The sequence below is a fragment of the Tympanuchus pallidicinctus genome, unplaced genomic scaffold (genome assembly GCF_026119805.1).
Source record: "Tympanuchus pallidicinctus isolate F22 unplaced genomic scaffold, pur_lepc_1.0 scaffold15, whole genome shotgun sequence".
Classification (NCBI taxonomy): domain Eukaryota; kingdom Metazoa; phylum Chordata; class Aves; order Galliformes; family Phasianidae; genus Tympanuchus; species Tympanuchus pallidicinctus.
The window spans coordinates 23297775-23322338 of NW_026294669.1; the positions used below are offsets into that span (position 1 = coordinate 23297775).

Here is a 24564-nt window from a genome sequence, read left to right on the forward strand (position 1 = left end):
ACAGGATGAGCCAATCCATTTCCAACAACGGCCCTTCAGCTGAGGAGCTGCCCCGTGTGGGCGCCGCCCGCGCCGCAGCGGCGCTGTGCGGGAGGAGCGAGGCAGCCCCGCTGCCCTGCGCTGTTCGAGAGGAGCAGTAGTGCTTGGGTACAAAACACGGGTAGGAGGAACGTACTTGCAGTCTGGCTTTAGCTCTCATTGCTCTACGGTTATTAATGACAACTAAACGACGTTAATTTGCCATAACCGAGCCCATCCGTTCCTTTCCGCCGCCCGCCGGCTCTTTTCCCGCTCTCGGGAAGGCGGGAAGGCGGGAAGGCTCAGAGCTCCGCGCGCACAGGCACGCGCCCGGCCCACCCTACGGCCCCTGCGGGCAGCCGGACCGTAAGCGCCCGGCGGGGCGGGGCGGAGCTGAGCACCGCCCGAGGCGGCCGCGGCGCCACGTCAGTCCCGGAGCTGCCCCGCCCGCTGCCGGCCCACAGCCGGATCCCCGCGCGGGCCGCCCTTCCGCCCGACGCCGGGTGAAGGTGCCGCCGTCCCATGCTGCCTCGCGCCCGGCCCGCTCCCTTCTCCGGCTCCCTTCTCCGGCTCCCTCCGCTGCGAGCCGCCGAGCTCCTGTCGCCGGTAAGAGCCGCACCGCTCCCAGGGCCTCCCGGCAACCCCGCCCCGGCCGCGTTTCGCCGCCCCGTTACCTGCGGCCTCGCCGGGCGGGCGGCCCTCCCGCTGCTGCGCTTGCGGCTGCGGCGCGTGCGGCTCCGCGCTGAGGGAGAGGCGGCCCTGCAGGTGGGCGCGAGGGGAAGGCGGCTGCTGCAAGCACGCGCTTAAATACGGCGCGAGGGGCTGCTGTGCTGTGCTGTGCTGTGCTGTGCTGTGCTGCCTGGTGCTGCCTGGTGCTGCCTGGTGCTGCCTGGTGCTGCCTGGTGCTGCCGTGCCCGGTGACCGCTCTGATACTCGGGGAAGGGATGGTCTACTGGTTGTGTGGTCAGCCAGCAGGTGGTGAGCCGATAGCAAACTCCGCGTTCAGGTGCAGAGCTAGCAGTGCGGCTCAGTGCTCGTGTGTATTTGCTGAAGGAGCTGGAAAACGTGCCTTTTTTCTCCCTGTTTTTCATAGACCGTAATTCTTGCAGGACTCATGCCGTGAAGTAGGGCAGCCAGAGCTGTGACGGGGACCCTCAGGAGCGCTGCTCTGTGCCCCGGCTCCATCGGATCACCGGAGGCTCTTCTCAGCATTAGAACTCGTAAACTTCCCAGAGGCTCCACAATGGAGTTCTTGTTGTCCAAAGGAGATTACCCTACATCTTTCAGAAGGTCTTTACTATTGGTTTTAGTATGTGTAATGGTTCTTGTGTGCACTGACCAGGACTACTATAGTCTACTCGGAGTATCCAAAGAAGCAAGTAGCAGAGAAATAAGACAGGCATTCAAAAAGCTGGCACTGAAGTTACACCCTGACAAAAATCAGGTAAGTTATGTCCTTAGCAGGTCAGTGTTGTTGAGCTAGTAGATTTAATGATTGAACGATGACTTATTTTATCTCAGATGTTTATCAGTACTTGTGATGTACCACCTGGTAATGTGGTGTAGCTCAGATTTTCTGCAGAAAAGGTTTATGCATAAGGGTAGACTAGAAATGTGTGGTTGCACTGTCATTTGGATCATACTGAAGTGCTGTAGGAAAAAAGACAAGATCATTTAATTCTCCGTTCTGTTTTTGTGAAGTACAGGAAAACCCACCTTTGCACCATATTACCTTGTTGGTAAACTGGTAAGTTTCTGTTTAGCTTAAGGAAACTCACTGTTGCTCTGCTGGTAAGTCTCATCCAGATAGCATCCAACAGCAGTCTGTTTTGAGGCAGCAGTCTCCTAAGTGTCAAGTAAGAGCAGAAGTTGTAGGACCACCTAAGTGTAACAAGGAAGATGAAAAGAAGAATGACTAGAGAAAAAAGCTGGAAATGGCTCAGTGCTGCTGTATTTTCCAAAATAGAAAAAAAAGAAAAAACTTTTAAAAACTTAATTACTGTTCATTTGTTTGGTGTTTCTTTTCCTGAAATAATCAAAAATTCATGAGAAATGTTTAGCTCTTTAAACATATGTGCAATGGCACAGAGCCTCAGAAGACACCAGTGCACCATGTAGGCCCAGAGATAGCACAGGTTTTCAAACTGGTTGAGTAGGGAAGTAGAAAAGGTTATCGGGGAAATAGGAAGCTGTCATTCTGTTTGTTTCATTGTGAAACAAGATGCATTCTGTTTCTCTGCTGCTTCTTTGAGTCTTGGTACATAATGCATTTCTGTACGTCCAGAACAACTTAGTGAATCTATTGAGTTCAGAAATGCACAATAACTTCTTTTGGGAGATGCACTGATGGCACACTGCTTGTTGGAAGAGGCTTCCTGCTGAATTTGCATGTATGCTCCCGCTTCTCTCCCCAGTGCATTATGTATCATATTTTCAAGAGAATAAAACTTGCACAGTATCAAACAAAAGTTGGGAAAGCTGAAAGAAGAGGCATCACTGTGGAGAACGTTACAGCTCCCTACCTGGTAGCTTTGTATTTCAGTTGATGCCTTAGTGATGAGGATGAGGAAATGAGTAGAATATGCATTGGGCTTTAGAAAAGGAAAACTTAATTGCAGTATTCATAGAGTCCCCTGTGTAGTGTCAGCTTCTGCTGCACTGGGCAGCCTTAATAGGGATACTAAAATATTTCCAAAAGTTATTTTCTCAGCATTGTATGTACGGTGTGGCTTACTGTTTGCTTACTAATTTTATTTTTTCCTTAAATAGAATGATCCAAATGCCCATGACAATTTTCTGAAAATAAATAGAGCCTATGAAGTACTTAAAGATGAAGATCTACGGAAGAAGTATGATAAATACGGAGAGAAAGGTCTTGAAGATCAGCAGCAAGGAGGCCGCTATGAAAGCTGGCACTATTACCGCTATGACTTCGGTAAGGGATGGCGTATGCTTGGGGTTTGTTTGGAATAGTCCAAGTAAGTGCAGTGTTCAGTTGTGTAGCAGTCTTTTTACATCAGAACCATCTGATGCATCCCCTCCGCACTTCTGCTTGCTCTGTTGTTCTCCCATAGCTGTCCTTTTCACTGTGTTGAGCCAATTTTTTATTTCCTGGTGATGGTTACCCATCAAATACCAGCAGTGTTACATTCTACCTGCCTAGGTTTCTGTTCCTGCTGCTGACTCTTTTAAAGTGCCTTTTCTTTTTCATTTAAATTCCAGTGTTGCTATTTAATTTTTTCAAATTGTATATATTTTTGAAGTACTCAGTGCTGGAATTGCATTCTCAAGTGGATTTTGAGAGGACATTTCTGCATTGTCAAGCACGTTTTATATACAAATATACAATGAGAGATCAGTAAAAGGGATGGTAGAAAACGAAAAAAATAAGAGAATAATAACTAAAATGATCTTGAAACAAGTTATTTCACGTTTACCTCAACAGAGTTTGTATAGTTGTCAGAAAGGGCAGAGATGAACTATTCCTTTTTTTCAGGTGTGGATAATAAAAACATAAAAAATTCTGTGCAACTTGAAACTGAGTAAATCAGTTTCAAGCACAGGAAAAATGAAAATTGCTCTAAAATTTCTTCAGATAAACAGATTTAAGAAATCATTTTTGTCTGAAGTTGCGCTCCTTGGTTGAAAAGCAGTATCCTTGACTGCCTATTAACCAGTTGTTTCTGATGGTTTATTTATACACGTACTGGCTTAAATACAGATATTTCTGTGTACATGTGGTGAGTGTGTGCAATATATTGTATGACATGCATAGATAGTAACACAAAAGGTAGCTTGTCCACTGTGGAGGTTAATTTCCCTTGTCACTGATGTGTATGTTATCCTTGCGCACCTCGGCACGGTGGGATCTCAACATGGCAGGCTCTGTGTCCATGCTAGCACAATATAATGGTGTCTCAATAGTACTGCTGCTATCTCTTCTCCAGCTTTCTCAAGTACTTGAAGTAGGAGGCCACTTGTAATGTTGTTCTAGGTAGGAGTGTTTGGCTTTCAAGAAAGCTGCTATTCTAACTTTCTGCAGCTTATTCCACTGCATCCACCTGTTCTATTAGTTGTACAAAGCCGAGATAACCAGAGGCTCAGACAGGAGGTTAAAGCTTCCGGATGCTGCATGTAGGGCCCTCAACTGAGAGCTGAACCTTTGTGAATTGCTGGTTGATGCAGTTTCTAATACGCCTGCTGTAATGTAAAACCTGAGCTGTCACCTAAAAGCCCTCTTCTGATAGGAAGCAGCAGTTCAACTCTTCTTTGCTCAACGATTAATCTACTAAAACACCAGAAGACATTTTCTGTTCCCTTGGTGGCTTCAGTAGCATGAGGGAACAGCAGTTTGTGTGAGAGTAAACCGAGGTGACACATTGCTAAATAAATATAGCTAAGTCATAAAAATTCTCTGCCAACTTACTGTTTCAATTTACATGTACTGTTTTTGGTTTCCTGTCTTGTTAATTTGTTTCTATATTAAAAAAAAAAAAAAAAGAAGGAAAAATTTAAAAATTGGTTGTTCTTTTAATAGGTATTTATGATGATGATCCTGAAATTATAACATTGGATCGAGGAGAGTTTGGTAAGTTTCAGTATGTTAGCTTGACAATCTGACAACCCAAAGTAATGGTTTTTACATTCTGATGTGTATTTCTATAGGCTTATATTACGTGTCTTCAAATTATTTTTTGAACTGTCAGAAAACCATCTTTGTATGGGGAAAAAACATTCTTTAACAATTCCTGACAAACTGTAGTTAATCGGCATCTATACAGAGTTTAATTTACTTTGTGAGATCTGTAAGAAGAAATTACTTGGCTTAATTTTTGTCAATAGTGTGAGGATATTTTAATATAGGAAAATGTACCTTAAAAAGTCACTATAAAAACAACGTTCACAGGTGCAGACTGAAAGGCACGGAATTCGTGTGTGTGGGCGTGCATTTTGTTGCTGTTGTTTTATTAGTGAGAGTAGTCATTACCTTTCCTATTATTTTTCTAGTTACCATCAGCTGATTATGTTGCATTTTGAGCTATTAGACAAGATTTCTACATAAAGCCATTGCCTTGTGGAACTTCAAAAAGAAGCAAGGTGATCATAAGGAAGTGGAAATCTTGATTATGTAAAGTTGTTTTAGCAATTGTGCTTTGTTGTTAAGGTAACCAATCTCACAGTAGCAAACATTTCAGCTAGGCTAATCTCTAAAGAGTACATTTATTCTCAACAGGACTTGTGTTGAAATTCAGGGTGGTGATATCCTCTGTAGAACAACTTTCATTCACTTGCCTACAGTAGTAACTATGCAAGCGAGATGGAATTTGTATCCACTCTGAGTTACTGTTACTGGCTTGTGTCTGACATCAGGAAATACTCTGTTCAGCTTTCAGGAAAGCAATATACATACATTTGAGATTTGCATACCTGCAGTGTAGTTACTACTTACGTACAATTTTCTTCTCTCTATCTAGATGCTGCTATTAACTCTGGAGAGCTGTGGTTTGTCAACTTCTATTCTCCTCGGTGTTCCCACTGCCATGACTTGGCACCTACGGTGTGTATAGCCAGCACAAAGCTCTCAAAGTGCTGCTCCTCAACTTTGTCATTACTCGGCATAAAACTTGATGAGGTGGATTTTTATGCTGAAGTGGAAAACAACTCCAAGATCTAGAAAAAAAATATGCTGATCTTTTTCGTTATTTCTTTATAGGAAAATAGCCCTTTTTTTTTTTTTTCCTCTCCTTTTTTTTTGCTAGTGGAGGGAGTTTGCTAAAGAGATGGATGGAGTAATACGCATTGGAGCTGTCAACTGTGGAGATAACAGAATGCTGTGTCGAATTAAAGGGATTAACAGTTATCCCAGTCTGTATGTTTTCAAAACTGGAATGGTAAGTGATAACATTTCAGGCATTTTTTTAGAAGGATTGAAATCGGGAAGAGTATTTCTTTAACCCTTGCTAAATCATATATTTTTATACAGCTTTCCATTTATCTAATTTCCTTGTAAGAAAATTTTCTCTTCCTTCATAGTGATTAAAATTTAGATAGCTAACTTCTGTACATGTTTTATACTGTGAGTTCTTTGGTTCTTTGGTTTTTTTTGGGTTTTTTTTGTTTTTTTTTGGTTTTTTTTTGTGAGCCTTGTTCTTGGTTTGTTTTTGTCTTGAATCATTTTGCTCTCCAACAAGTAAACTTGTGATCTTTTCTCTTAATAAATAAATAAATAAATAAATAGAGTTGCTGTACAGAAGGAAACTTCTGATTTGGGAAGGTACTGTCATCAGTGGTGCAGCAGCAAAGCAATGACTCTGAACCCTTAGACAGGTTCTGCTTGTATTTTAGAAGTCCATTATAGTAGAAAAAGAACAATCTGTATCTATGACTGCATACCTAAAGAAACCTGGAAATTGCTTCCACAAGTCTTCCTGCACACCAAGAGGAATTGTGCGTGCTGTCCTTGGCACCGCTGCTTAACAGGCAGTTGCAAAGAGTTGCATGCAAATTGCACTTGCATCGTTAGGTATATTTTGACAATATTAAGATTTGAGAGGCTGAGTGCAGAGATTGCTCGTGTCAGTCCATTTAGCATATGCACAATTTTAATTCTTATTTAAATAAAAATATAATTGTTAGGAGCTGGCATTTCTGAGATGTAGTCATCCCTTGTGTTGCTTGACTTGAGAAGAAATCATGTTACAAAATTGAAATAAAGGTTAAATTCCAAACATTTCAGTAAGAGAGAAGAAGAACACAGCAAAAATCTTCAGAGAGGGGAGGGAAAAGTGAGTCTGACAGTTGTGTAAGTACTGTTAACAAAAGCACGGGTATACATGTGTACGTGTGTGTGTACAGACTGTATATAAAGTCAGCAAATAAAGTTTATAAAATATATTGTTCTTTGTCTTCTGTAGCAACCTGTGAAATACTATGGAGACAGGTCAAAAGAGAGCTTAAAGAACTTTGCCATGCAGTATGTTACAACCACAGTCACTGAGCTGTGGGCAGGTAATATTCATGTATTTTGCTCGGGGTGCTGCTCTTGAAATTGCTTTTACGCTATAAAAGATGGCAGAAGCTGGGTGTAAAACAAAGTCTGCCCAAAATCTGCTGTTGGTTTTGATAGTAAAAATAGTGTTTTCTGTACTTAAAAGCTGCTTGTTTGAGTTTATACTGAAACCAGTCACAAACTGATGCAAATTGTTTCGTTCTCAGGAAATTTTGTAAATGCCATTGAGACCTCATTTGCTTCTGGCCTCGGTTGGTTGATCACCTTCTGTGCTGAACGTGGGGGTAGGTGTATTACGCTCATCAAAAAAGCAAACAGGAAAAAGTGTTCTTGTTGACAATGACATGATCCCTTCTGCTTGTAATGAAGAATAAATTTGTTCAACATCTTAGAAAAACACAATATTTGGGCTGTGGGGTCATTTAAGCTCCATTCTACAGGCATTTTCACTAAAGGAACGTGAATAGAAAGGTTATGGTATTGTGATTCTGTAATGTCATGTGAGTCATTAAAACAGCAATCAAGCACCACCCCTCAGGAAGGAAACAGGCAGAAAAGGTCTCTGGCTTGAGTTTCCAGCTCAAGCTCAAGTAACAGATACTGCAGGCTGGCTTGTCATGGTACCTGATTGGAAGAAAGGATGAATCCCCCCACCTTAAACTACCAGTACCTAAAAATGAGCTGAATGTCATGGACTTTCTTGGGATCAGTACTAGATAAAACAAGAGAAAGCTGCCTGGGTTGGCTGGTAGAGCTCAGGAAATTTGCTACACCTTTGACAAATAAAGATTTCTCCATCCTATGAAGAGACCTTTGTTCTGAAAAATAAATAATCAGAGTTGCAGTGTGACTTATGTTTGTAAACAGTTGGATTTCAAGTTGTAATCCTTTTGTCATTAAGTTTTCAGCTTTGGTCCAGTTAGAGTGAGGATGAAAGGTCATCTTAGTAAAGGAAAATTGACTATTCGAAATAAGTCTAGATAGATTATTTGAGCATATGATAAATATATTACAGTGAGTTGTTGTAATTTTAATCATAGGGATTTTATATTTTAATTTAAATCTCATTCCAAGGCAGCCTATAGATATGTTTTTCATTATTTTTATTAAAATTTCTTCTGATATCATTATTTAAGCATCTTAGTACAGCAAATAAACATTTTAGTATAACTTTTAAAATAGATATTTCTTTGATGAAACAAGAGAATGCTATTCATGCTACTTTTAACTTACAGTAGACAACCATTGGTTGTCAATTTCAGGACAGCTTGGTCACTGCAATACTTCACAACTAGCCAGGAAGCATGTCTTTTGAAGGGGTTGCCTTTATAAGGGAGAAAGGGGTGATTCTAAACAAGAGTAGTTACAGTTAATAATCTGAAGTCTTATGTTTGCAAATAAATTACTTTTATTTTGCAGATTGCTTGAGTTACCAAACACGTCTTAAGCTTGCTGGCATGTTGGTAAGCAGTGTTTCATTTTGAAAGCATTACCTGCAATTTAAAAACAGAATTGAAAGCCTGAAGTCACAGCCAAAACTTTATGTTTAGTGTTGATTTTCAGAGCAGATATATATCTTGACTTAGTAACTATTGGAATTATTTTCAGATTTTATATGGCTCTTTAAAAATGTTAAGTGACATTTGACAACGTGACCTCCTTCCATTTTCTAAACGTATGTAACAATTTTTGATGGGATTTTCAGTAATTTTTCTGAACCTGAAATTTAAAGATACCATTCTTGTTGGGTTTTTTTGTGATGTCTTTTTGTTTTTTTTGTTGTTTTTGTTTTTTTTTTAATTACAGGAAGGTCTTGCTAATGTAGGCTGGATGGACTGTGGCACTCAGGGTGAGCTTTGTGATAATTTAGATATCTCATCTAGTACTACAGCATACTTTCCACCTGGAGCCACCATAAATAACAAAGAGAAAGGAGGTGTTTTGGTACGAGTTGTTTCTAAAAAAATTCTGTATTTAGATAAGATAAGGCAATGGCATTGACAGAGGAACACACAAATGATGTCCAGATTGCTTATGTACAACTGAAAGGATAGCATGGGAGTGTGTTGTTTTTCTGTTTCTTTGTTTAATTTTTGTCTTCTAAACTTGTGTATCCTATGAGTTTGTATCCCACTTGGTTTCTAAGGCAGCAATCCCTGGAGTAGTCTGCAGCTTGCTGGTGTGCAGGCGGAGTGGAGGAGAGCAACGGTGCAAGCAGCACCAGCCTCTAGTCCTGCTAAGCCACCTCTTCTGGAGCCTCACAGAGTGGCTGTAGGAATCCTGGGGGTGGGATGTGCTTTGTGACAGGCCCAAGAGCTACTCCTGAATCTGCTCTCCAGCTGTTCCAGGCGAGGTTAGGAGGTTTCCCACATGCCCCTACTTTTTCCTCCAGGAAGAATATGCCCCAAGTATCACAACTGTGAGAAATGCTTTTCTGAGCAGAGCGCTGACAAACGTGATGAAAGCACTCCTACGCTGTCTGGCAGTAGGGATGATGCTGTTCAGCTCTGTTTTAATACTGCGACCTCCTCCTACCTTTGCATGGCAGCTTTAACTCCTTTAAGTGATGGGAGATGTTCCTCAGTATCAAGTATGGCCTGTTACTTTATTGCTGCTACTGTTGTCTGTATGCTTAAAAGGAGGAAATTAAATTCATAACCTACCCATTTTCAACTTATACCCAACTTACTCACTTGTATGAATTCCTTCATGGTATGAAATACTGAAACTTAGAAATACATACCACGCACTTAGGGAAGGCAGTAAAACTAAATTTGAAGCTTTTAAAACTGGATTTTAAAATTCAGTTTGAAATTTGAATTTGAGGACTTCTAGCACCCGTTCTGACAAAATTCAGTATCTTGAGATAAATGTGGGAAAGCAAGCTAAAAAGCAGTTGTCTGAGAACGTTGCTATTACATATATGAAAAGTTGATCAAATATGGTTATTGACTGTATTTTTCAGTTGATGGAAAAGAACAAATCAGAATAATTTTGCTGATACTTTAGTACTAATCGCTGATAAATGAGGTTGATGTTAACAGTTCTTTATAATCAGCAGTTTACTTTCCTTCCCAGTTTCTTAACTCCTTGGATGCCAGAGAAATATATCAGGAAGTCATGAAGCATCTGCCTGACTTTGAAATCATCTCTGCAGCATCATTAGAGGTAAATTCAAAACAAAACACATGGACAATATGTCTAAGTAACATCACCACCTGTTACTTTAAAATTTTAGATTATCACACTTGGCCTGATACCTTTTTTTTCCCCTCCAACCAAATTATTTAACATTTTTTGTCAACAATTTACTTCTGTAATTTAGCTCAATAGAAGTAGTGGGGTGCACATGTGGATATTTTAATTATACATAGATATTAAGAAAATAGAAAACCATGGAAATTGCCATTGGAACTCACAACAATAACTTTGTGGTTAAAATCTAGTTCAAAATCAGTGACAATTTGGTCGTGTGGCAGGAGGGAGGGGAGGACAGCCAGGCTCTTCTGACACTTGTAGTAGTAGCAGATTGATCCACAATAGAAAATGTAATGAAAACGAAGTATAGAGAGTAACATGTAGCGATCATGTTTTCAGATTTCTTTGCCTCTTTTCACTTATGATTTAGTAGAAAGAAGTTTAGTGGAGGACTAATTGAAAAAAACTTGAGTGTGGGAAGAGGTCATGTAGAGATCGACTGAATAATTGGGCATCATCTTTCCATAAAACAAAGAATCTGTAAATTGGTATAAGTGAGGAATAATGGTGTTTGGTTTCTTTTCCCCCTGTTGAAAGGACCATCTAGCTCACCACAGATGGCTGCTTTTCTTCCAGTTTGGGGAAAATGACAAATCAAGTGTACAGGAATTTAAGAAACTGAAATTTTTACTTAAAGACGAACACATTCAGGTAAGAGTGCTCACTTACCCAGTACTGGCCTTCGTTTGTATTCAGAGAACAAGTTGGTCCTTACAATTTGCTACTGCCACCTCTGGTACCAAAGAGAGATGCTGTTAGTATAGATGAGTAGTGACGTTTTTAAATTAAAGCAAGTGGTGAAGTTTTCCATCCTATCTAAATAAATTAGAAGTAATTAGGAAAGATTGTATTTTACATCTTTTCCCTCACAGCAAATACTGCTGCAGATCTCATTCAGTTAACAATCAAAAGTTAAAGCTTCAACATGAAATTGATGTACGCAAAACTGTATTATTCAAAAATCTCTATCGTTATCTTGAAAGTCATCTTAGCAAAGAGAAACCAGATTCAATCTTTGTACTAAAGACACGTGGATTGCGTTACTCTATAAGCTGTGGATTTCAAAAAATCATTGCAATGCTAGAAGGATTCTAGCATAATTTATTTCAGGAGTCTTTCTGCTTCCTTGAAGAAAGTAAGATTCTTTTTGGTGTCATTCTATTTTGACCTTCTAATTTGAAATTAGCAAAACAACCTAATATAGCTGTGACAGTTTTGCTCAAACATCATAGATGTAAGATTGTCTTAAGAGCTGTTATTTTTAAAAAGGCTACTGGTTGTCCATGTTTTTACTGCTTTTATTATGAATTTATCCTAATTTTTACCGCCTTCCAGACTGTTAGTCTGTATAAATTTGGATGCCTTAATTAAAATGGCACTCTGTTAAATAGGTTGGCAAGTTTGACTGTCTTTCCTCTCCAACCATCTGCAACAAACTATATGTGTATCAGCCATGTCTAGCAGTGTTCAAAGGAAAAGGAATTGAAGATTACGAAATTCATCATGGTAAGGGACGCTTTGGCAAGACCAAGTCATTACATAACCACTTTAAGATGATGCCACGTTTGGCAAACTGCTCTTCTTTATTAAAGGAGCAGTTCTGTAGTCTTAATATTTGCTTTTTGTCTCTGACATTAAGGTAACCGTGCATAGACTTTTCTTTTATCTCTTCTCTCCCAGAAGGAGGCATCAGATACTAAGAGATGTACTTTGCCTTTTCTATCTTGTCTATATGAAAGTCACCTATATGTTTACATACAAATGAAATCTCTGAAGCTAACCAAGACAGCGTACGTTTTGGGTAGGACAGCCAAAGAGTGCTGCAAGGCACACACTTCCTTGAGACTTAACCTGCCAGCTTTACAGTGCTGCCACTTGAAAAACTTGGATTTGATATCATGTCACTGCACTTAAAACAAATTCCTTAACTAATTTCAGTTCAAGAAAGTCTGTATTAAGACTTCGCCACTTATGTTCGTTTGGTTTGGTTCCAGGAAGGATTGTAACTGTAGTACTGTGTACCTCTAAAAGGATTAAAAAATAATGGTACAATGTACCATGTAAAAAATGGTACAATGTAAAAAATAATGTACAATGGTACAAAACTGTAGCTAGCAATAACTGGTGTTGTTTGATCCAGAATGCAGTACAAGGCAATTATGCACAATGAGGTTCTGAGTCTTCAGCCTCTCAGCTACTAGAAACAGCTTGCCAAGAAATCAGTCAAAACCTAAGCACTGTAATCTTAAAGAAGAGAGAAGAAAATTTTTTGACCACCTGGAAAAGATGAACCACATCTGATAGGGAAGGATGGTCCCATGCATCTCGTGTGTGCTCTCAGTATATAAGGTTTTTCCCTATCTGCAATTTCTACTGCAGAAAAGCCAAGAAGAGGTTGTGCACATGCAGCATTTCTACATCTTTTCATAATGGCATAAATTATAACTAGGGTCAGAGAAATATATTGGACTACAATGCATACATTGTTCTGAATTTTGATTTGCTATTTACAAGGCTGATGGCACACACAACTTTTTCCAGAAGTCACATCCATCCAATATTTCTAACAACACGATATCAAGAGATCTTTCATAAGGTAAAATGATTTCCTTTCTACATTGTTCTTTGAAGGAAAGAAGATCTTGTATGACATTGTTGCATTTGCCAAAGAAAGCGTCAACTCTCATGTTATCACACTGGGACCCCAGAATTTTCCTGGTAAAGAAAAGGAACCGTGGCTTGTGGATTTCTTTGCACCGGTAAATATTTAGTATCTACATGACCCTTTTTAAAAAGTGTTATGTAATTATGTAGCAAAATGCTATCAGTATCTTGAAGGCGTGCTTCAACATTACGGGACAGTACAATAATTTCTCATTCCTTGGCAGCAGTATTTCCTAGATTGCACGGATTGTTATTTTTAGTGCAGCTTGTTGCCAAAGCAGCATATTATTCTTTTCAAACAGCTGATGTTCTCCTGCTGCAGGGCCAAGCAATTGCCTTCATTTGCATTTTGTTTTCCAGTGGTGTCCTCCCTGTCGAGCTCTGTTACCGGAGCTGAGAAAAGCATCAAAACATCTTTATGGTCAGCTTAAATTTGGAACACTAGACTGTACAGTCCATGAGGGGCTTTGTAACATGGTAAGCTGCAGGAACTTATGTTTGATAGTTATTTTCTTTTTACGTGTATGTAACAATACGCTGTTTATGTGTTCTAAAAATCTTGGCTCTTTCTCCATGTTTGAATTTGCTTAGTTTTGCTTCAGTTATCTTATCTGGGTAAAAAATGGAATTACTCTCCCTGAATTCTCGCAAGTGCTACATTTTAGCAGGCATCAGCACATCTTATTGTTTATAAGAGCTTTTTCTGTTAGAAGCTTTCTATCTGTATTAGAAGTGAGGACATCTAAAAACACTTCAAGCCGTTCAAAAAAGGCAAAGCTTTTAAGTCATGTTTAGGTGTATTCTACTGAAGAACTTTGATTTTGAAAGCATCTGCATTCAATGTTAGATAGTACAGATCCTCATACGGCACAGGTCTTCACGTGAGGCTAAGATAGCCTTTAAGTTAAGGTTTAGAAAGCCTGTGGATTAACTTCTGTTTTGTGAAGGATGGCAAAAGAACTGCTGACTGGCTTTCCAATTCAGTACAAACTGCCATCTGAACACAACTGGCATTTTTTCTATACAGGTTTCAAACTCCACTTGTAAGTTTAAGCGGTTGTGTAGCACAAAAAGGACAGATGAGCAGCTGGGAGATAGCAGTACTAATGGCAGTTAAAGGAATGTACAGGACACCTAATAATTCCTTGTACCTTCTTACTGTGTTTTGTTAGCACAACATTCGAGCTTATCCAACAACTGTTGTGTTCAATCAGTCTGATGTTCATGAATATGAAGGCCATCACTCTGCTGAGCAGATCTTGGAGTTTATAGAGGTACGTAAGTTATAATCCTGGTTGGGATCATGCTATGTTTGCAGCTTATCCACAAACAATTTGTTGGAGGACCAAGATTTATTTTGGTTTTCATTAGACTAGTAAGGCTGGGAATGGAAAAAAACCTTCATCAACAAGTGATACAGCAAGCGTCAGTCGGGGACTTGAAACTTAGTAGATTTATTTCCCTACTCTGTCAAGTTATTTCTTTCAAATCGGTAGCAAATACCTGAAGATACTTTTCAATCTGCAGAACAGTGGTAATGACATCTACCTCATAGAATGGGTAATTTTGAGTAGAAGAGGAACATTCTCAGAGCTTAATACAGTCAGTGTGGGATGATAGCTGGAACAGGACAACTTCTAATTGCAAAGTACATGTCCATAAACTGCCTTTGCCATAGGATCTTAGGAATCCATCCGTGATCTCCCTAACACCAGAGACATTTGTAGAATTAGTTGAGAGAAGAAAACGAGAGGAAATCTGGATGGTTGATTTCTATGCTCCATGGTGCGGACCTTGTCAGGCTTTAATGCCAGAATGGAAAAAAATGGCCAGGGTAAGTGACATTCAGATGTTGTTCTGCTTTTATGTTTCATTCTGTGGAGTTACTGCTGTCTTAAATTTGTGTGCTGAAAAAGTCTAGTGATTAATATCATGAACAAAACAGGAATTCATACTTAGCAGTTCTACACTGCTCCAGATACTAAGCTTTTTGTATGTTTTTCAGCACATTAACTCTGTAATCCAGTGCTTCCTGTTAATGCTGTTAAAAGGCGTGTTTTCAAAGCTGTGAGGAACTTTGATACTTAACAGCTCTGTATTTGTTTAAAATAAAATCTGAAAAATTAAAGATTTATCTATAAATTGGGTAAGAATTAATTTCAATTATTTACCCCTTTATTCACAGTTATTCTCTATGACCATTAGTCACTTCTAAGATGGCACCTAGACCTTGGTGAAAGCTCTGGTTTTGACTTACGATTAGAGGAATTTAGTCTTACATATCTTAATTAATTCTTGTCCTTGCAAGATATTTTTTCCAGAGATTGTGTTTCTTTACTGAAAGTAAATAAATGTTAAAGAGTGCTGAATTTAAGGGTGATGATCAGTTAACTGAATTTCACATCCTTCCCACTCACGCTAATTGGGTATGGAAGGATGTTTTTCTTTTGCAAGGCCATTAGTGTTGTCATTTGCAAAGGTAGTACCACAATCACCAACAGTCATCTGAGCTTTCTTGGACATTTTTTAGGAATCCAAAGTAGAAACTTTGGGCAAAACAAGAGGGATTTGAAAGCTAGCCTGTGACTTTCAGATTCTTTAAACTAGCCTGGACTAGGAGTTCTATCTGAAGCTCTACATCAAACATCTGTGAAGTATCACAAGGCCTACAAGAATACACTCTAACCCTTGCTAGGTGGGTTTGGGCCTTTGCAACAAATTCAGCATGTCTAAGACACTTGCAAACTGTGAAACCCATAGCATAGCTACAGTGTACTGGGATCTGTCTTAACTGCTGAGCCTGAGATATGAAACATGGTAGCCATACCCAATAGCTGCCCTTTGCGTGTTCCTTTTAAGCCAAGACAGGTGCCTTGTAAGCCACATACATCACACCTTACACTAAAATGATACTGGCTGCTAGCAGCAAAGCTGGATGGCTGGCTCCCAGTAGATACCAGTGAGCCATTCAAAGGAAAGAAGAAAGCCTTGAATCATCTTGGTTGGTTTTGTTCTTCAGCTCAGTTAATTCAAGCAATTCAGACATCAATTCTGAGACGGCAGTATTATCAATTAGCATGTTTGATTGTTTCTTTTCCTAGATGTTAAATGGATTAATCAGTGTTGGCAGCGTGGACTGTCAAAAATTTTACTCCTTCTGTCACCAAGAAAATGTTCGGGGATATCCTGAAATAAGACTCTTTCCTCAAAAATCAAGCACAGCCCATCAGTATTAGTAAGTACCTCAGTTTAGAAAGTGATTGCACACTACAGTCACATGTTCTGATGCATGGAAAAATTTTCATTAAAAGCTATTAAAATAGGCTTCTATAATATTTTCATCCCAGTCATTGCTAGCTTCAAACACATGCCATTTTAATCTGCTGTCACATTTCAGTAGGTTGAACTGAAACTCAGGAACATGGCTTTTTCTTTCTTCTTGTTTAGCAGGGGCCAGTTTTAAGGTCAGTAGCCTGTTAAAGTAGATGTAAATCGTCGAATCTAAAAATATTAATAGGCTTAATTAGTTGCAGCTTCAAAGAACAGTATGCTGTAAATGTGTCCTGACCATCCTTTGCATCATTGCAAAGATTGTCTTGGTACATCATCTCATTCACTGCAGCATTAGTATGGACACGTTACTCATTAACACCACCAGAAATTCTAAGGGAAACGAAATGTAGCCAAAGAGCTTGTCCCCTTTGTTTCACAGCATTGTGTCAAGAGCTGGGGATTTCAGGAGGTAAATGCCACAGATCTGAAATATCAGATAGCTCACTTATTCTTTTACAAACTGGAAAGCTGAGAAAATGCTGGCAGATAACAAACTAGTGCTTCATTCTAATGCTTAGTAGCAGGCTTGGGTTTGGTAGCTTTTATCATGGGATTGCTTACTTTTGATTCTTCTGGACAAAGTTTCTCCTAAACACAGGTTTTTATTTCTTATTTGGAAAAGAAAGTGGTAGATATTACTTGCCAAATTCATAACTGTTATTTTTTCCTGCAAAAATATGATGCGTCTTTAAACAGAGTTAACCTGAAAACGGTCAGATTTTCAACAGGTTCCTCTACACTGATAAATACTTCATGAAGCTGTAAATTGATACTAAACTTCTTCTGGAACTTCAAACTAAACAGTGCCTTGACAGTCCATATAATAAATCTTTGTCAAAGATCTTACCTTGCCTTGATTTTCTACTCTTAAATTGAGGGAAACATATAAGTGACAGTAGTTTAATTGTAATAAAGGAATATCAGTGAAAATAAAGGTTTTTCAATTTAATTCTTATGTTTCTTAATGTCTGCAGTTCTAGAGTTGGTACTAAAGATCATCCAGACTTTCAGCTAGCAAAGCTCATGCACTCCCCAATGTGTTTCTCACTCTCTTGCTATAGAATTGTTGTATTTTCTTTGCTCTACTACTCCTTAATTCTGTGCCTTTGAATAACAAGACCTTTATTTTCAGAATTGAAAGCAAGGCAAAAATATATTCTGAAATGTATGCATGCTTTAAGGTTTTTATTTCATCATCCACTTAACGAAAAGAAACATTTCTGTTTCTTTTCTAAACAGAAAGCCAAGGTGTAACCAGCTTTTTGCTTTCTTCTTACAGTAGCTACAACGGGTGGCACAGAGATTCATATTCACTGAGAGGCTGGGCATTAGGGTAAGTTGACAGCATTGAACTTTGCAACCAAGTTACATAGAGTTGTGTTTTTCTAGAATTTTATATCCAAACTGTATGTAAATCAAGAACTAGAAAACACTGACACGTATGTAATGCTTAATTTAAGATTCTAATGTTACCACATCTTTTAAATCAAGCTTTTAAAAGCATGGAGAAATATTGCTCCTGTCTTCCCATTTCCTAAAAACTGTATTCTTTTGTCTACAACTTCTAAGAAGAGATTCCTTAATAGTACAACACATAAAGTAGGGATTTCCAAACTACTTTTCTTGCACTTAAGTGGAACTTGCATATGTGTTTGAGACACCAAACAGATGATGACTGTTGTTCTTCCTTTTCTCAGATATTTGCCACAAGTGTCCATAAACCTGACTCCTCAGAGTTTTACAGAAAAAGTTCTGAATGGAAAAGATCACTGGGTCATTGATTTTTATGCCCCCTGGTGTGGACCTTGCCAAAATTTTGCTCCTGAATTTGAGATCCTCGCAAGGGTAGGCTTTTCAATAGACTAGCAGATTGCTCTTTTTCTACTAGCAGTGGTTATAATACTCAGGATCATTCACCAACACACTATTTTTAGGCAGTTATCCAAAAATCACATACTTCTTTCTAGCTGCAGGGGAGAAAGCCTTTAATATTTCAGTTTTTAAATAGCTGTCTTGGTTCATTATTCACTGTAGATCTTTTTTATTATTTTACAGATAGGCAGTTACTGTCCTTGTACAGAGAAAAAATTAATAGAGCATTTTACCCTCGTGATAGTGAGAGAAGACCATTTTTAAGTCAGGTGTTCCCTGTTTTCACACTAGTCTGCTATAATTTCAAATCAAAACCTCACTAACCCTCTTTTCATAGTAACTGCGATATGAGATGCACTGTCATTAGAAGTCTGCCCTTTGGGTCCCCTTTGTCAGTGGGTATTGGCGCTTGTACAAAAACATGCACGCAGGCCCTCCTTTAGACAAACTTCAATCCGTGACTGGGAGCCCCTTGGAACTGTGGTGTGCTGTGCTCTGAATTCAAGTGCGTGTGCTCTGCAGAACACATGGCAACTTTGATAAAGGCTGTGTGACACTGAGACTGAAGCGAGTGACTATGAGTTATTTAAAAGATTTGAGCAACCTCTCTTGCTTATTTTTTAGCTGCACCGCTGGCTCATTCAAATTATCTGCTTATAGTCAGACATGGAAACTTGAAGCTCGTTTCTAATAAAAGTATTTCTTTTTAGGCCATTAAAGGAAAAGTAAAAGCTGGAAAAGTAGACTGTCAGGCATACGGTCAGACCTGCCAAAGCGCTGATATCAGAGCCTACCCTACTGTTAAGTTTTACCCCTACCAAGGAACAAAGGTAAAGTGTCTCCCTTTGTGTACACTGCTGGGCAGGTGCCAGTTGTAGCAGTATCTCATTTCACATTAAACTTAGACTATTTCTGTAACACTGAAGCACACAATTTAGATATTCCAGAAATAAAATTGTAATTGATTTTACTAATACTCAAGTTACAGTAGTGAAGTGTTACTGAAAAATAATAAGTTGCAAATTAACCGACCAGCAGCTAAACTAGAGACTTAATCAGATCTGGGGTTTGACTGAGCAGGAGACTCAAGTGACAAAACAATTTTGTAAACCACTTCTAGCATTAGCTACTGAAGTGTCTCTCAAAGTCAAATGTGGGCATTATCATTGTGGCTAAAGGGAAATGCGCTTCCACTGCAATCATTAGTGTTTCATTGTAATTTTGACTTATAAGATAGAAAATTGATAGAAAATACTTGTTTTCCATCTTAAGCCTTTATAAACTACTTCAATTACAGAGGAGTAAGACTAATATCTATTAACAGATTAGTAATAATAATTTAAGAACTGAAGTGTTCAGACAGTTCTAGGAAACTGCCTTTATTCTTGTACAAGCAATTGACTATTACATTTCGAGAAAATTGCAGTCTTCTTTAGGTGTGTTAATTAATCTTAAACAGAAGTCTTTCAATGTATATTAATACCTTAAGCCAACTCAACTATATTTTTTTGATCTCCATCTCTTACAACAAAATGCTAGAAATCCTTACTCTCACGATTCCATCAAATTCAATAAGACTTTACTGGGTTAAGAGTAATGGCTTCTCAGGTTTCCAAATAGTGACCTACCTCATAATCAACATCCCAGAAATCTATCAAAACTTGCAGACTTTTTTTTAATGTTGACAACATTAAATACTCAGCTGAATGAATGTGAGAAAATGGCAAACAACTGTTTCAAATTTCCTTAACCTAAATGACCAAGTTTATATAGTTCTAAAAACTGTATCTAGAAGTGGTTCTTACTGCAACTAAGAGTTAGCATTGTTAAAATAAAGTTAAAAACATATCATGAAATCAATAAATTAACCTACCAGAGCTCCACTGTCTGCCTCCTTCCACTCCCCTGGAATTTTATCTAGAAGTAAGGAAATTTCCTATTCAGTGTAGTGCATGGGTAATGTAACAATTTTTTAGATTATTTTCCTCTTTTTCATTTTTAAAGAAAAGTATTCTTGGGGAATATATAGACAGCAGAGACGCAAAAGGCATTGCTGACATCTTGACTGAAAAATTAGAAGCAATTCAAAATAAAGGAAAAAGAAAAAAATCTAGGAACAAGGTAAGCATTCTTAATTCTGGTGCTTTCTGCAAGATACCTTATTTTAAAGAATAGACTTTGCTAATATTTGCTCTTTGTCCATGAAGTGTTACAAACCTTCTATCTTCAGGTAGCACCAGGCACGCTTTACTCGTGGTCTTGTTTTGGTCACAATTACCTATTCAGTTTTTCACACCCGTGGATACTGCAACAGCAGTATTCTCTGATACCAGCTTTGTCAAGGCTCAGCGGAATTTATGGTATTCATGGGACGGGACAGCTGCATTGAAGAAAGATTGAGATGCACTGTGTTCTTAACTGTGATCCCTAGACTAGATTTAGAAAGCAGGCACCAAAATGTAGAAGCTGAGTTTAAGACTGGAATTGACATTTTAACTCAGAAGGTACTTCTTAACAGTTGTGTATTACGCCAAAATATCAGTTGGACAAGCATTTCTTAAATAGATAAGTTGTTCTTATTACTGTATCTCATTATCATTCTCTGAGATCAAAACAGATCTTATCTCAAAACAGAGAGAGGGAAACTTATAATCAAATAATACAAGTAAAAAAAAAATAATCTGGATGATTTTTGCACTTCTAGTACACCTTAACTCTTTCCTTTCTTGTCACTAGGATGAGCTCTAACTGGTACTGGAGGTATCTACTGGAGGTAGATAGAACTCAAGATACTCCAAAGCTGTGAATATAGAAGATGCACCATAAGGAAATATAAAGCCAGTTACATTCATGACAGGATAAATGAAATGAAAACTAGTTTGAGTTCGTGGGCACACGTGACTGTCTATATGAATTCTGTTGAACCGGGGGAAGATGAAAGCATTTCAGTTTGGGGGGAGGCATTCACTGTTTCTGCAGCTGAACCGTGCGTGTTTCTCTTCTGATGAACCAACTATCTTCTTCTACTCAGCCAGTGGAGATGGCCAGAAGTGTGGACTGTATTGCTTTTGCCTACCCATTCATTACTTTGGCTCTTTCTGAACACTCATGGATGTGGCACTCAGCCTATGGCTGAAAATGCTCTCAAACCACTCTGCAATGCAGAAACACAATGAGGGATTGTCTAGTTGAAAGATGGGATTACTCCGCTTTAAGTATGTGTTATTGTCTGGTAAACTGCTAAGAAAAAGTTAAATCAGGAAGGGGTAGCAGGACAGGTTCATTGATACACAGCATGCCTGCCCTTGGGCACATTATGATACTGTGGCACTGGTGGTGCCAGGCTGAACATAACTTTGAAGAGCTCTTGTTTGGCTTTGAGGTTTGGGGCTTCTGCTGTGTTGTTTTTGGTTGTTTTTTTTTTTAATAATTAAAAATAAAAAAAAAAAAATCAAGGACTCAACTGTGTTTCCAAACATCAACTTTCAGAATTTGAATTATGCTAAAGAAGCATCTGTTTAAGTTATTAGGTCATAACATTACTGTTGTCTTTTTACATATGAATGTATTCTGTGGACGTATTTAACTTTTTTGGTATTGCCACTTTTCCTTTCTCTGCAAATATGTTTTGGGTTTGTTTTTTGTTTGAAATCTTTTGGCAAACAGGAAAGCAAGTGCCTTTTTAATTTAATAACAAACACTGTACAGTAGAATGTCTCCTCATACATGATAGTGTAAATTCTGTTCTTTAGAAGAGTACTATTTTTCATAGCTTCTGAACTGACAAAAATTACTGAAGACAATAGGAGTTACACATGGAAATACTTTGTTTTCTCAATAAAGTGCTGCTCAGAATGCCAAACTTGTCTCTCTGCTGTGGATTTACATTTGACTTCATAATATTCACAGGACAGTACTTAGTAAATTTGTAAATGCATTCAGCCACAAGTAATTTATTATACACAGAAGGCAGCAAGAGATAGATACAAGCAAAATATTCTAGTCATTCTGAGAAATTCAAGTGTTCCTCAGTCAGGGTTACCTACAGTCCTTGGGACTTCCGTAATATATTAGCTAGAAAGAGAAGACTTGCATTTGTTTTTATTCAAGTTGGTCTTCCCACATCTAAATCAAATCATCTAAATCAAAACTCAGTCACAGTCAAAAAAGGAAAAATTTGTGACTTGAATACAAACTAATCGGGATCATGATTACATTCAAAACCAAAACACACTCAGTATGTGAGCACACACCTTCAGGACTAATGCTGTAAGACAAACTAGCGATACCTCAGCGCTGTTTGCATTACCAGGAAATTGCTGACAATCTTCATAACATCACAGACAATGATGCTGACATGTTAAGTTTTCAATAAGTGGCAAGTTCCCAATGAATTAACTGAGCAGCACGTTACACTCCCACACAACAAAAAGCCTCTGTTCCACCACAGCTGGTTTCTCCTGGGAGAGAAGCTGTGGAACACTGCATAACAAATACACGGCATCTCACCAAACAAACTGCATCAGTTTCACAGATCTACCTAAGTAAGATAAAAGTAACTCAGTTTTCTTCTAACCAAATCTTCCATACTGATGGACATCCCCATCCTGCTTCTGATAGATTCATACAGTAGCAGATAAAACTGAGACTCATCTGGCAAAAGCAGAGATGGCACATACTGCAGGGGTATTCCTTACATTTTAATTTTTAATATTGTCTAGGAACCAGCAAGTCCCCCTCCCAGATTTAACTGCACATCATTTTTAGCTTTAAAGAAAGAAAGTTACTATGTACTAACAATATGAAGCAATTAAGGCAAGTCATTTCACTTTTAAAATAACAATCCAAGAAAGTTTAACCTTATCCACTTCTGAGAAAACTGCATAAATACCTGGAGATGTTTTCTGAAGATCTGCCTCTTGGAAGAATTGGGTCATTGAAACACCGCCGCCTGCTGGGTAAAATGCTCTATCTCACACAGCACTGTTGAAAAGCAGCTGCAAAGAGGAAAGGCAGGAGAAGTGTACAACAGGTTATTTGCACGTTTTATAAAGGCTGAGCTGGAGAGCTGCCAGCAGATCACCAGAATAGTCAATGCCTGCTTCAGCAGAATAGTCAAACTACAAGGCAGAGATTTCAGGCACGCTTATGCTGCACGCAAAGCTAGAAACCTTCAGCAGAGCAATTGACACTGAGCAAGCACAGGCCTTGCCATGTGAGCAGGAAAGAGGGATGCTGTAAGAAAGATAACCACTACATCACAGGGATTGGACCCAAATATATTTTAGTCACTTTATTTGTATTTTTATCTATATACATTACATTTTGATTCTCCAAGTTAAAGGTAGTTACTCTCAAATAGTTTAGTACATCAATTTTATAAAATACAGTTGAAGCAACGTAGATTAGGAATACATACATTATGATACATTAAGTGCTCTGAATAGTCCAGACTCCTACCAGCGAGTGATTAGTTTGGTTCTGGTCATTCTCACAGAGGACAGACCACTCATTCCACAGGTAACTCCAGTGGAGCTCCTTAACCAGCAAGAGTCCCTCACGTGTGTGTCTAGGGACAGAATGCAGCTCTGGGTCACCACAAGACATTTTGCTGCTTTAGAAGCGTCATGTAGACAAGTTACCACTTCTGACTGGGACAAGATTTACATGTCTGTCACAGACCAAAACACAAGAGCCAGCCTAACTCAGAAAGGTTGCAGAAGTCTTTGCATTTACAACTGGATTTTGTTTACACACACATACTAAACCTGTGTTAACAAGAAATGAAATACTCTAATCAAAGGGCTTGTTTAACACTCAGACTGTTCCCTTAGGACATCCTTGCATATGCTGCAAGTTCACAGGTCTAACAAAGAGGTGTCTCAAAGATATCTTCTGCAGAAACTACTGTTCTTCTGTGAAATCCAGCTTCATAGCAAGTGAAATGCAAGGACAATTCTTATTCTGAAAAGAGAACATCTTGGGAGATCTGTCCAGCTTCTGGGATTTGAACTAGAAATGCTTACCACTTCAGGTTAAGTGCCATCCAAAGATGTCCCAATTCCAGTTAACACTGCTATTCTACCTATGACTAGATCTAAAGTCTAGCCACTGATTCCAGACCAGGATCATTCTTACAAGCCCCTCCAACTGCTATGACTGCTATCCCAAAAGGCTGCAATTCACACATCCAGGTTCTGCATTCACAGGCTACAAAACAGCTGGCCAGAATGGAAGGTTCTCTCATTCCATACACTGCCAATGGCCTCATTCAATCATGTACTGGAGAACAGTAGCCACTATTAGATGACCAGGTTGTTTTTACAGCCAGCTGCTTGAGACTCTGGAGGACAAGCAGTACAGAATATCTACGTAGCACTTGAGTAAGGGTTATTGGTGACAAAACAGAG

General features: G+C 38.8%; 1 protein-coding gene and 1 long non-coding RNA gene across 2 annotated transcripts; one reads left to right on the forward strand and one right to left on the reverse strand.

Moving 5' to 3' along the window:
• The first annotated feature begins 474 nt into the window (after positions 1-474).
• DNAJC10 (DnaJ heat shock protein family (Hsp40) member C10) lies at positions 475-22016 on the forward strand. Its single transcript, XM_052676051.1, has 23 exons — positions 475-624; positions 1128-1462; positions 2788-2953; positions 4556-4606; positions 5493-5575; positions 5778-5909; positions 6933-7026; positions 7234-7311; positions 8447-8490; positions 8834-8971; positions 10106-10195; positions 10823-10936; positions 11677-11791; positions 12917-13044; positions 13310-13426; positions 14122-14223; positions 14628-14783; positions 16051-16184; positions 17562-17615; positions 17980-18127; positions 18865-18984; positions 20159-20275; positions 20891-22016. Exons 2-23 carry the CDS (start codon positions 1262-1264, stop codon positions 20900-20902), a joined length of 2394 nt encoding a protein of 797 aa, XP_052532011.1. The 5' UTR covers positions 475-624; positions 1128-1261; the 3' UTR covers positions 20903-22016.
• Positions 8988-11681, reverse strand: LOC128077215 (uncharacterized). Its single transcript, XR_008204880.1, has 2 exons — positions 10955-11681; positions 8988-9658 (listed from the first exon to the last, which is right to left on the reverse strand). It is a non-coding gene; the product is annotated as an uncharacterized LOC128077215 (long non-coding RNA).
• Positions 22017-24564: the final 2548 nt, after the last annotated feature.

Coding starts and splice junctions, on each gene's coding strand:
- DNAJC10 (XM_052676051.1), top strand. CDS start 1,262: ATGGAGTTCTTGTTGTCCAAAGGAGATTACCCTACATCTTTCAGAAGG. Junction 10,937..11,676: donor TTAAAGACGAACACATTCAG/GTAAGAGTGCTC, acceptor TCTGTTAAATAG/GTTGGCAAGTTTGACTGTCT. Junction 18,985..20,158: donor ACCCCTACCAAGGAACAAAG/GTAAAGTGTCTC, acceptor TCATTTTTAAAG/AAAAGTATTCTTGGGGAATA.